The following is a 12,452-nucleotide window of genomic DNA, read 5'->3' as shown; positions in this document are numbered from 1 at the left end:
GCCGTTTTTTAGGTTTGCCAGAAGGGAGAATGAGTGTTAGTTGTTAGCATTTATTTCAGATAAGAGAGGGGCCAAATCAGAGAAGAGAGAGAGATGCGTTTGAGATTTCAGGTGGTTTTCCAAAAAAAAAAAGATTTTAGGTGGGATTTTAAAATTTCAACAGGCGAAAATTTAAGCTAGCCGTATGGGCTTATTATTATTATTTTTAAATATTTAAATTTAATAATTTCAAGCTGGCTCGCGAGCCGAGTTTTGTCAAGCTTGAACTCAAGGCTCGATAAGCTCGACTTGCGAGGTCATAAACGAGTCGAGCTCTAGCCAACTTGCGAGCCGGCTCGGCTCACTTACACCCCTAGCTCTAGCTCATTAGCAGTGGTTGTACTACAATAATTATTGTACTGCAGCTAAAGGAAATGAGTAAGTGGGGCATTAGGCGAGACGGTTGACTGGCCTTTTTGTGTACATGCATTTTGGGACAGAGATCAAAGTAGAAGTTGTTTAGACATTTTTGGGTATGTAAATGTTATTTAAAAGTTTAGTCAAGCTCTTTATTTTACTTGAGGTATTTACTATATGTGTTTAAATATGTTTTCAATTATGAAATATTAATTCTAGGCTTAAGTTTTGTAAAACTTGAAGTTTTGGAAGAGTTTGGATAAACAATTTCGTACTCACTTGGTCATGATAGAAGGATTTCAGGATGGTAATTAGTAAGAAATAGGTTTATTCAGATTCTCCTTCTCTGTTACATTCTAGATTGACTATAGGAGGTCAAAATGGGATGTGATACTAGCGACGTCTAGGGTTTATGGGAGAGCTGATCTATCTCTCAAATAGTATATCAATTATATCTTACTTTATAATTTAAGGAGAAATAAAAAAAATTTCCATTATCTTTGTGTTCCTATGTTTTTCTTCTCTTTTGTTTTTTATTTTTACTTCCAAGGCTTATCAAATAGTATCAGAGCGGCATGTTGGGCTGAAATTTAAGTCCTCATTATTGAGTTATGCTACATTTTTTTTCCCGTCATGTTGATTTTCTCTGTTTGAAGACCAAAGTCATTGTTTTCTTTTTTTCCGCGGTTTGAAACCTAGATCCATGAATGACACAAAGAAGATGGATGCGTTTGAATACGAAATGGAACAACTCAGGGCTGGCATGGAGGAAAAATATTTGGGTGTGGAAGGAATGTTATCATCCATTGAGAACCGTTTTGAGAAATTGGAGGATATGATGAAGAAGATGATTGATGCAGTCGAAGGCTTCACTGACGATTCCTTGGACTGAACTTGAGGGAAGGAAAATTATGAAGGAGATGATGAGAAAGCTCATGGAGATGCAATCCAAAACCCCGCTGACGGTTTTAATTGCCAACACTTACAAGATTTGATTGGGATTCCCTTTGTCAAATCTAAAGGAAAAGAGATTGGACGGAAAGAGTTCGACGAAGAGACCTCCTTTCATCAAAAGCCACCTCCTAGGACTTCGATAAGGGACAGAATAGGGGTTTTTATGGGGGGACAGCAGGAAGGGAGTTTTATGGTGACGGGGTTAAGGTGACCGACCACTTTGGGAGGTTGTTTGTGCAAGAGGAGTGGATGAGTGACGAAGGAGGGGACAGGCCGAATCATGGGGATTGGGTCATGTTAGACAGATGAAAGAAAGACGCGATTCCCACCCTCGATATACGGGAGAGATATGGAGGGATCACGACAACTGCTACACGGGAGGAGGAAGAAGTTATTGGGGCGGTGCTGATCATAGGGTCTATGATATGAAAGATAAAAGATGCGACATATGTTATTGATGAGGAGTCTTTTTTGGTTCATCAGGTTGAGGAAGCATTTGTTAAAATGGTGCTAGCTAAAGCCAGATCTTCTTCCTAAGATATGCTTCTAAAAGTTGAAAGAGAAGCTAAATATAAGGAAGAGGCTCAAGGGACCACCCATTTTGTTTACAAGCTTGGGCTATTTAGGCTGCAGGGCTATCTTTTGCCAAATGGTCTTGTACATGAGCCCAATGAAGATTCCTCTCTAAGTGCTATGAATGAGAAGCTTCCTAGGATTTAGGAGCAAGTTTACAATGGACAAATTACCTCAAATACAGATGTTTTTGAGAAGTTTCTCTCTACAAGTGGTTATCACCACTATAACCCTAAGGTCATTAATGGCAGGAAATAAATAAACAAATTTATTTCACTTGTCAAATCATACATTGCAAGGGAATCTATATTCCATGGCATCAATTATCCTGGAACTTTTGATGATTTAAAGCCAGTGACACATCTCCTTGCTGGTCTAGCCTAGGTAGTAGCGACATGAGCAGTATTGGCAGCAACAGGGAGCAACAGTAGCAGGAGGGGCAGTAGTAGCAAGAAAAGGCCTGGACCAACCCAGCCGGCCAGTCTAGCAGGAGCCGAACTAGCCAATGGCTGAGCGAAAATAAGAGGGGAGCCAGAGGGAAATTCGACCAGCTTTGTGGGGTCTAGGAGAGCTGTTATGCAAAGAAAAGTAATCAAGGGTGAGGTGTTTCGGGAAGGTTTTTATCAGGAATGTTTTAATTAGGAAGGTTCCAAATATGTTTATTGTGTGTTAGGAAGGATTTAATGAGGGAGTTTTGATTAGGAAAGTTTTATTTGTTTAGAAATATTTTCTAAATTATTTTTATGTTGATTAGGAAGGTTCTGTTTATTTAGAAAGGTTTGTGTTCTAGGGTTATTTAAGGGGGAGTTTATCTATGGTTTAGGATATGATATTATTGAGTTTATTTTTCTAGTATTTTTTTGTGTGTTCCCACCGACATCTAGGATTTGTAGGAGAGCTGATCTACCTCTCGAATAGTAGATCAATTGTATATTGCTTTATTATTGAAGGAGAAATAAGAAACTATGTCATTATCTTTTTGTTCTTATGCTTTTCTTCTCTTTTGTTTATTATTTTTACTTCCAAGGCGTATCTGAGTACCATACCCCTCCATTATTTTCTAGTGGGACTATCACTCTGAATGATCCCTACTTTTAGTTGGCGTTCAAAAGAATTGCGTCATAGTCCTTGAAATCCTCTGCTATCCATGGCTCCACAACGATGATTCTTGTTCCACGATCGATTGTCATTGATTTCACCTCAAACGCTGGAATCAAACTTCGATTGGATGTAATTAGGCAATTCATTGAGATATTACATTATTACAACACATTTGAGTTGCATGATAATTTTAGTATTCTCCTCGATGCATTTGACGACATCGATTTCATAGAGGACTTCTGTGGTGGCCTCATGTGTTTCAATATGACCAACATTTTGTATGAGGAGATCAAACATCGAGGGAAAAAATATTTTTGAAGAAATTGAAATTCTAAAACTTATTTTAAGTATTTTAAGAATAATTTATTAAATTTTAAAAAAAGAAACAAAACAATCACCAAGCATGCTTTATCCAATAAAAAATAAATATTAAAAAAAAAGCCACAAATCCCCTTATTTATCGAGATGGTTTCTTATTTTTTTTAAGTGGTATATCCAATGACCATGCATTAAATGAGGTTTCAAAGCTTTGTGCTAATCCAATAATAACACTCTTATATTAAATGTCTATGAGGTTATAGCATAACAGTGCTTTTCTGATACTAAGACGTTTTTTTATTTGTTTATAAATGCTAGAAAATCCAAGAGAATTATTTGTGAGAAAATCTAAGAGAATTTTGTGGCCCACCTTAACTATTGGTTATGAGCTTAGGCTTCAAGCCAGAGGCTTCGGGGCCGAGGTGTTGCATGTGCATGTGTGTGAATTTGTAATTAAATTTGCTCAAAGTCTCCATCCTCCCCCGCCCTTTCCCTTCCTTAACCTATTGGTTATGAGCGCAATTATGTGGTCTTATACAGGTTGTACATCGAGAAATAAATGAAGCATTTATGTAAAGGAAACATATAATCATTAATAAAATCCCTTTGAATGAGGCAATAATAATTTTAGGGATTAGGAATTAATGAGTTAATGCCACAAGGAGCCACTCCCGAAATAGACATTGCTTGATTGTTTTAATTCCAACACTTGTAGTATTTAGTTCATCCATAGATTTTGAGTCTAATATTGGACAACTATCATGCATTCCAACACTCCTCTCAGCTTGATGAATAGAGATCTTCCTTTCTCAATTTATCAATAATCTCCTAAAACGATACATTGTTGATTCCCTTTGTGAAGTCATATGTTGATCCCTTTTGTAGACACAGGGTGCACAAAATAAACCATTATCTAATTTTTTTTTTTATTTTTTTTTTTGAAGGACTATCTCAACATGCTTCATTCTATTATGTTGCATAAATTTTTTTTACCAATATTAATTGTTGAATGTTGACTTATTATCATAAAAGAGTTTTGGAGATTCTTCCTACTCGATCTTTAAATCTTTAAGGAGAATTTTTAACCCTAGTAAGTCACATGTAGCTTATGCCATTGTTCTAAATTATGTTTTTGCATTAGACCTTGCTACATTTTATTTTTTTGCTTATACATATGATATATTACCTCTTAGAAATGTGTTATATTCAGAGTTGGATCTCTTATTAATGGTGAACATGCATAGTTTATATTTGTATAAGCATCAAGTTCCTATTTTGTTTCTTCTAAATAAATTTCCCTTTCAAAAGTAGCCTTTAAATAGTGAAGAATCCAATAGACATCTTTTATGTGAACCTCCTTTGGATCATCCATGAAATGAATTACCACACTAGCCTTATAAGCTATATTCGATCTTGTATGTGCAACATAAATTGGTTTTCCTGCTAATCTTCGGTAATTTCTCTGCCCATAGCAGGGTTTTCTTTTACTCCTCACAATTTATGATTTAAGTCAATTCGTGTATAAGCAAGTTTTCAGGTCATGATTTGAGATTTCTTAATTATGAGTGGAAGGAATCTATTTAGTTATGGGCTAGTTTTTACAGGCGGCTTGGAGGCAATTATAATAGTAGTTGATGAATGAAGAAGGAAGATCCACTTGAAAGATATCTCTATCCTTATATTCCATATAAGAACTCTCAAATGTAGCATTAGCATAAACAAAGAGTTTTTTGGTAAGTGGATGACAACACTTGTGCTCCTTTTCAGATAATGAATATCCCACAAACATACGCTTGATTGCTCTATGTCTAATTTTCCTTTATTCGTACAATGAAAATACACAAAGGCAATACAACCAAAGATTTGTTGTTTGTGGTGTTCAAATTGGGATAAAACTAAAAGAGTACTTCCATTGGTGACCTGAAAACAAAACTGAGAAAGTAGCCTATTTATGATATGTTAGCTGGAAGGACGACCACTCTCTAATATGATTTTGGAATATTTTGTTGAAATAACAAAGCTCTAGTTGTGGCTGATAATTAACCATATTTGCTTTATGTAACCTATTATCTTTAGTATAAATGCACGAAGACTCAATAATTATGCTTTTCTTTTATAAATATGGGGACAAGGTAGTTAAAGTAATCCTTAGCATTATCAAAGTAGATTTTTTTAATTTTCACCCTAAATTTATTTTGAATCACATTAAGTAGAAAGGGCAATACTCATGTTTAATTGGGACCTAAATAGGAAAATTTAATGCAATCATCTTCTATGAAAGAAATTAACCATCTAGACCCTATTCTATTAGGAATAGTAAAGGGCTTTAGATGTCACTATGTATCAAATAAAAATGTAAATAAAAAGGAATAGTTTATTTTATCATAGCTATAGAAAACACTTGCGCATCTGTCATGATGGAATGTTTTATCTAAGCTTCTTTAAAGAGAAGGAAATACAATTGTTAAGATTTCACGTGAAGGGCAAGATTGTGTCTTGATTTGTTGAAATAAAAGATTGTCATTTTTGTCATTCTTTAGACTACTTGATGATTTAAGAAAGTGGAGTCCATCTTTTTTCCTTGGCAAGTCCAATCTTCTTCCATCCCATCTTTTTATCTTTAAATACTCATTACAACAACAACATCAAGCATTTATCTCACTACATGGGTGGGGTTGGCTGTATGAATCTTTTTTCTCCATTGTGTTTTGTGAAGAGTCATATTCTCATTTAATATATATATATATATATATATATATTTCTAATATTTTATCTTTAAATACACATTAAGTTGAAAAAAAAAATTACTTAGTTTATATAATGTTTTAGATTTTGAATAGACAATAGGTTAGTAAAAAGCTTAAGAGCATGAAGAATATTCTTTAGAATAGACAGTGAACCAATTTGGATGTCTCTTAAGCCTTTTGCCTCGCACAAACCGAACCCAGCCTCCATTCTGCACCGCCTCCTGCTTGATCTTTGAGAGCTTTATCATTTAATTAACTTTAAATAATTACTTAAAATCTAAATGAATAATTAATTAAATTAAATTTGAGATATTAATTAACTTAAATAATTGATTAATCAATTTAAATTCAGCTTAAAAATTAATTTAATAATCAATTAAAATAAAGTTAATACTTTTAATTTAAATGTAAAATTTTAAATTAATTAACTTAATTGACTAATTCACATTAAAATAAAATTTAAAATCTAATTGAACATTAATTCAAAATTTAATTTAATTTATCAAATTAATTTAAATAAAATCAAAATTCTAATTAATTAAACTAATTAATTTTAAACTAAATCTTTTAATTAATATTCAATTAATAAACCAATTAATAAATTTAAACCTTTAATTTAATTAAATTTAATTGAGCAACCAATTTTAAATTTAATTAATAATTAAATTAAAATATTTAATTAATATTAAATTATATTTAATATTTAAATTGACGAGATGAGTAGTTAATTTTTAATTATAATTAAAATTTAAATTCCATTTAATTAATAAAATAATTAATTAATGCAATTAATTCAAAATGTAATAAGAAAAGAACAAAATTAGTGTTTGCACTGTACAAACATAAGTACAATACACACCAACTAAGCACCAACCCAAACAAAACAAAGAAAACTCCAAATTCTAAGCAAACCTAAACCCATCTCCAGCTTCTAGCAAGCTCCAGCTCTTGGCTAACTCCAGTTCTTGATAAACCCTGCAGTTGCAAACTCAATCTCCTGTAACTGCTAGCCACGAAGACCTTCAAACAAGTAAACAAAAGTCAGTGCAAGGTGGTAAACAAAACTAGTACTGAAAAGAGAAAAAACTTATTATCTTTTCTTTCTTTCTTCCTTTCTTTCTTTCATTTTCTTTCCGTCTTTTTTTCCTTTTCCTTTTCTCTGATTTCAACAGTTGCAGCCACCTCTCCAGGCATCCCATGTCAGCCCTCGAAGCTCTCGTATCTGTAGATTTGGCTAGGGAATTTGGAGGATTTTAGTTATATATGTAGTTGTATGCATTTAAACTTAATTTAATTCTTTCTTTGGATTCCACCGCTGATCCCTTAACCGCCTATGCCTCCTATGGCCATCAGCTGCTGCGGCCTTAGGAGAATAATCGGGAGACTTCATGTGCTGCAGTAATTGGCAATGCAACTTTTTTTTTTTACAATAGGCGTTATTCTATTTTTTCATCAAAAGTGGTTGACCTTTTTGCCAAAATTAGAACCTTGGAAATTGTGAACTGTGATCTTTAATGTATTTCTTTGTGCATCTCATTTTAGATTTGCATTAGTGTACCCTAAACTCTAAAGCACCGTACATCACATTTTTGTTCAAAATTAGATATTAGTTCAATTTTGCGATTGCGGATGTGGCGACGTGACTGTTTATTGGTTCTTTCCGTGTCTTACCATGTGTGTTGGTTCTTTCCATTGATTAGCATCCTAAATCACAAAAATGACTCTAAAGTCACTTGTGTTGCCATGTGTATTGCTTTTTCATTGCTAAATAGTTTAGGATTTAACAATCTTTCTATCTGCATTTGAAATAATACTTATAAAATACCCTACAAGTTTCCCCTGCAAATCAATCTAATAATCTAGAACTTTTCAATGATTCAATTTGCAAGTCTGCACCATCTGCCATCTTCTGAATAATTGGTGTGACTGGTCATTACAGAAATTTATAATTTACATAGCGTGATCTCCTAAAAAAAATTCGTGAAAAATATTCTTCAATGACATCAATTTTATATGCTCAGCTAAGTACGTATGGAAATTTATTGATTTAATGCTTTTCTTTAGTATTCTTCTGCACACTTATCTCTAAGTCTTTTATCTAACTTCATATATCATATTCCATCAGCATGTTTCGTGCTTTTACTTGAAGTGAAACTAAAATCTTAATCGAGTATAAGATAGTGTTATTCCACTTGTTGCTTTCCATTAATTTTTTCTTTAATAATAATCTACCTATTTCATTTGATGGAATCAAGATGGAAATTTGTTTTACGTTTAAGTCAATTATATTCTTAAGCTGATAAAACACTCTATTGCTATCTTCTTCATTACAGATGCAGAACTGTATGACTACAGTGAGCATGCCTCGAAAGTAACTTCTGATTGTAACAAGCAGTTCTCATCTGATATCCTAAAATTAGATAACAGGGGTGGAAAAATAGAGAAAGATGTTATATTAGATGAAATAGAGGGGAAAGTTTGCCAATCTATAGATTTATCTCAATCTTGTAATGACTCAAATGCATATTATTTGTCTGGCAAATCAGACCCTATTAATAATTGCATGAATGAGAGCGTCTGCAGAGCTGCTCCATGTCCTCGTGCCACTTCTGAGATCAGCTTAATTTCCCAAGAAGATCTGTTTTATATGGACAAAACTGTTACTGATGTTGAACTACCACATTTGTCGGTATCTACCAAAGCTGCTCCTACTGTCAAGGACATTTGCATTGACGAAGGCGTGCAGATGTTTGAAAAAATCTTGGTTGAGTATGATAAAGCCTCGAACTTTCCTAGAGTGAATGGCAATAGTGCGCTTATGGAGGAAACAAGAGAAAATGAGAACTCTGAAGATTTAAAAAGCTTACCAACTCATGAAGGGCTTGATTCCTTGGAGAAAATTTTGGAAAGAGATGTTGGAGACACAGATTTGAATGAGAGAATAGACAAAACTTCTAAGAATGATTTGAGATCTTTTTTATTTACTGAACATCTTGCTGAACAGCGTTATTCTAGCAATTCAATTAGTGAGAGGAGACCCTTGGATACAACAGAAATAACTGCATTTACGCTGCCTGCTGAGGAGATCATTGACCAGAGATCACACTTTTTAGAAGAATTTAACACCGATTTTCATCGAGCGGATTCATCGAGTCATAATGATAGCACTTTTGATAATCAAGCTCTGAGGCAAAAACATGATCAGGTTAGCAGGAAATTAAGATACTCAATTTATTGGAGCAATTAAAATGCTTTTTTAGACTCTCTCTGAGCACTAATGCAGAAAAAAACACTATGATATAAAATAACACCGCAAAAAGTAGATTGTTTTGTCAGGATATACAGGAAACGCTCATCGATTTATGTTTCTTTGTCTAATAAATCCATCTTTGTTTATGGAACCAATCGAACCGTACATATAGTTCGTGTGTGCTTGCATTTGCTGTGCAAATGTTTCTACCTGCAGTTCAAGTGTACATGCTTTGCTGAGTAAAATGCCATTGAGTGCCTGTCTTTATATTTGTGATTATAGGTCGTGGAAGAAGAGAATTTGACAACAATGGCTGCCTCCTCTCCTGAGAAAGCTAAAGAAAGCAACCAGATTGCGGGAACAGTTTCTAGCCACAAGGATCTACTTGAGGAAGAGAAAACATCAGAATTTGTTGCCACTTCTGATGACCACGAATCAAATAGAATCGATAATACCAATGGGGCTTCTGATAATCCCAAATTTGATGGCGTGGCTTTCACTTCTGATTTGGAGGCTGGAGGCACATCCATAGTTGGCAATGAGAACCAAGTTATAAACAACCAACAGACCGTGCAGTTTCAAAATGGCCTCGAATCTGAAGAAGCTGTAAGTGATGGTACAACCTCAGCTCGAAGTTCATTTTCTCATCTTGCTCATGGAGAATCGAATCTGCTTGGACCTGCCAATTTTTCTGGCTCGATAACTACTTCCAGTCATATACCGTGTTCTGCCAACATATCCCTTCGGTCTGAGAGTAGCACAACCAGTGGGCACTCCTTTGCATTTCCTCTGTAAGTAAATTTTTGCTTGTTTCTCATGAACTTTACGCTTACATTGAAACTGAATGGGGCAATATTAGTCCTGCTCTGTTGTCTCTGAGTACATTATGTAGCGCATAAATTTGAAGCCCTTGGTTGATTCAGAATAGTTTTAGGTACAGTATTCTATATGCATAAACTAGAAGAAAACAGATCTAGCTGGTCAGATTTAATTAACTTTTTCTCGATTACTTGGTATGGAGCAATCATATATTTTACTTCTTCAATATTGGAGCTCGTTTGAACTAAGAAATGGAAATATGTCGTTTGCACGATGAATCATTAGTCATGATTATTGAGTCTCCTGCATATACTTGTGTTTCTTTTAGTCCCCTTCTTAAATTCCTTAGATTTTATGGTAGTAGAAATGCTTAGCCACACGGTCAGGTTTATAACCATTTTTTTTCTTTTGGTGCTTATTCAAAGCAAATTTATGCTTCGTTTGGGACGGCTTTTTTACTGCTTCTTGAAATAGCTTTCTAGTACAAAAATTAAAATTTTTTTAGCTAATTCAAGAAGCAGTAAGAAAGTCGTCCCAAACAAAGCCTTATTCACAAATTCAGTTTCATTATTGTAAATAGGCAGTTTAAGCTTGAAAATCACATGAGCAGTACTCTGATTTGTAAATAACATCTGTTGATTACATATACATTTTTTTGTATATGTTAAGAAGCAGCGGCCTTCCGATAACCCGGTTAGGAGAGTAGAGGTATTAGATTTGACTTATGTTAAGAAAGGTATAGGCAGACCTAAAAAGACTTGGTTAGAAAATATTAGGAATGGCCTTTCTTTAATAGATTTAAACGAGAATTTGACTTTTAATAGGACTCAATGGAGAAAAAAGATTCATGTAGCCGACCCCACGTAGTGGGATAACGGCTTGATGTTGTTATTGTTGATTACATATACATTTGTTTCACTACCTCCATTATGGATTGATGAGACATTTCAGAGCTAATATCTATTGTATCACTATTTCCCGTTCTTATTTCATTCCAAGTTGATATTCTGCGTCTTTTGTGGACTTCAGACTCCAACCTGAATGGAGCAGCAGCCCCATAAGAATGGCAAAAGCTGACCGTAGACGTTTGAGAAAGCACCGATGGAAGTCGGCATTTACCTGTTGTAAATTCTGAATGCAGATTCGGGCTGCAATACTTAGGTGAGTTGGTTAAAGCCTCATTAGTATTAAGTGATTTGGAAGATTTTTTGTCCTTTTTTTTAGTCACATCTTAGCATTTATTTACAGCAGCAGGATGAGTGATTAGCTGTGCCATTGGAATATAGTATAATATGTGTACAATAGTTCATTTGGGTTTCCCTGTTTGTATTCTTATTGGTTTGAGAGGGGAAAAAAGGCATAATGGCTGCAACTACTTGTCTTTGCTTTGATTGTTTCGATTCTGTTATTATTATTATTTTTAAGTTACTAGTGTTTTTCTAACTATGACTTTGGCTTCGTTTGGGACGGCTTTTTATTGTTTTTTAACACTGCCGTTGCCAGGTCCCAAGTCCTGGATGAGAAAAGTGGAGGGTTGCGTTAGGTAGTCGATAGCCAGCGTAAAACTTGTCGAACAATAATGACATGGCCGACCCCACGTAGTGGGATAAAGGCTTGATGTTGTTGTTGTTGTAACGTAGTTTTGCAATAAAAAATTAAAATTTTTATGCTAGAAAGCTGTTTTAAGAAGCTGTAAAAAAGCCGTCCATAACGAAGTCTTCATTTGGGATGACTTTCTTACTTTTTTTTAAGCAATTTTCTGGTATACAAATTTTATTTTATTTTACTAAAAGCTACTTTTAAGAAGTTGTAAAAAGGCCATCCCAAATGAAGCCTAAATATGCTTGGATTAGGTGATTGTGAGGTTTATCATATATGTATAATTTAATTCACATAATGGTAAATTTTGTTCATTAAAAAAAAAGAAATAATATGATAAAAAAAAGCTTATGCAGATAAGTAAATTAGAAGTCTATCATCATTATTATTTATTTATTTAATAGTTTTTAGTTGTATATATTGAATGTGTATTTGATTCATGTTGAGGGTGGGTCCTGTACCAAGTACTGTAAATTTTAATATAAGAGAAATCATTATAATTTCTACTTTTCATAACTAATTCAACTCAAAAGAAGGGTAATTAAGGCTTTATTTGGAATTGATTTTTTTTTAATACAAGGGGAAAAAAAAGGTTAATTTTGTAATAAATGACTTGTGCAATAGAAATTATAAATAATAAAAATAAATTAGAGATTTAAAAATGCAAGCTTATGAACTAATTTAATGTACATTTA

The 12,452-nt window shown here is 33.8% G+C and overlaps 1 protein-coding gene across 4 annotated transcripts in view; it reads left to right on the top strand.

Moving 5' to 3' along the window:
- The window catches only part of LOC110114832, a 16,920-nt gene extending 5,351 nt beyond the window's left edge, over window positions 1-11,569 (top strand). For 3 of the 4 annotated variants that reach the window (XM_028694429.1, XM_028694428.1, XM_028694427.1), the window contains 3 exons: window positions 8,423-9,294; window positions 9,622-10,130; window positions 11,188-11,569. In XM_028694429.1, the coding sequence (XP_028550262.1) occupies window positions 8,423-9,294; window positions 9,622-10,130; window positions 11,188-11,293 (1,487 nt within the window). In that variant the 3' untranslated portion in view covers window positions 11,294-11,569. Of the gene's footprint in view, window positions 1-4,946; window positions 5,076-8,422; window positions 9,295-9,621; window positions 10,131-11,187 lie in introns of all 4 variants that reach the window. The other variant, XM_028694430.1, reaches the window with a different exon arrangement.
- The last annotated feature ends 883 nt before the right edge of the window (window positions 11,570-12,452 follow it).

The sequence above is a fragment of the Dendrobium catenatum genome, unplaced genomic scaffold (assembly GCF_001605985.2).
Source record: "Dendrobium catenatum unplaced genomic scaffold, ASM160598v2 fragScaff_scaffold_484, whole genome shotgun sequence".
In the NCBI taxonomy this organism is placed as follows: domain Eukaryota; kingdom Viridiplantae; phylum Streptophyta; class Magnoliopsida; order Asparagales; family Orchidaceae; genus Dendrobium; species Dendrobium catenatum.
Note: the sequence above shows the minus strand (reverse complement) of the source record. Positions and strands in the feature narration are given on the sequence as shown.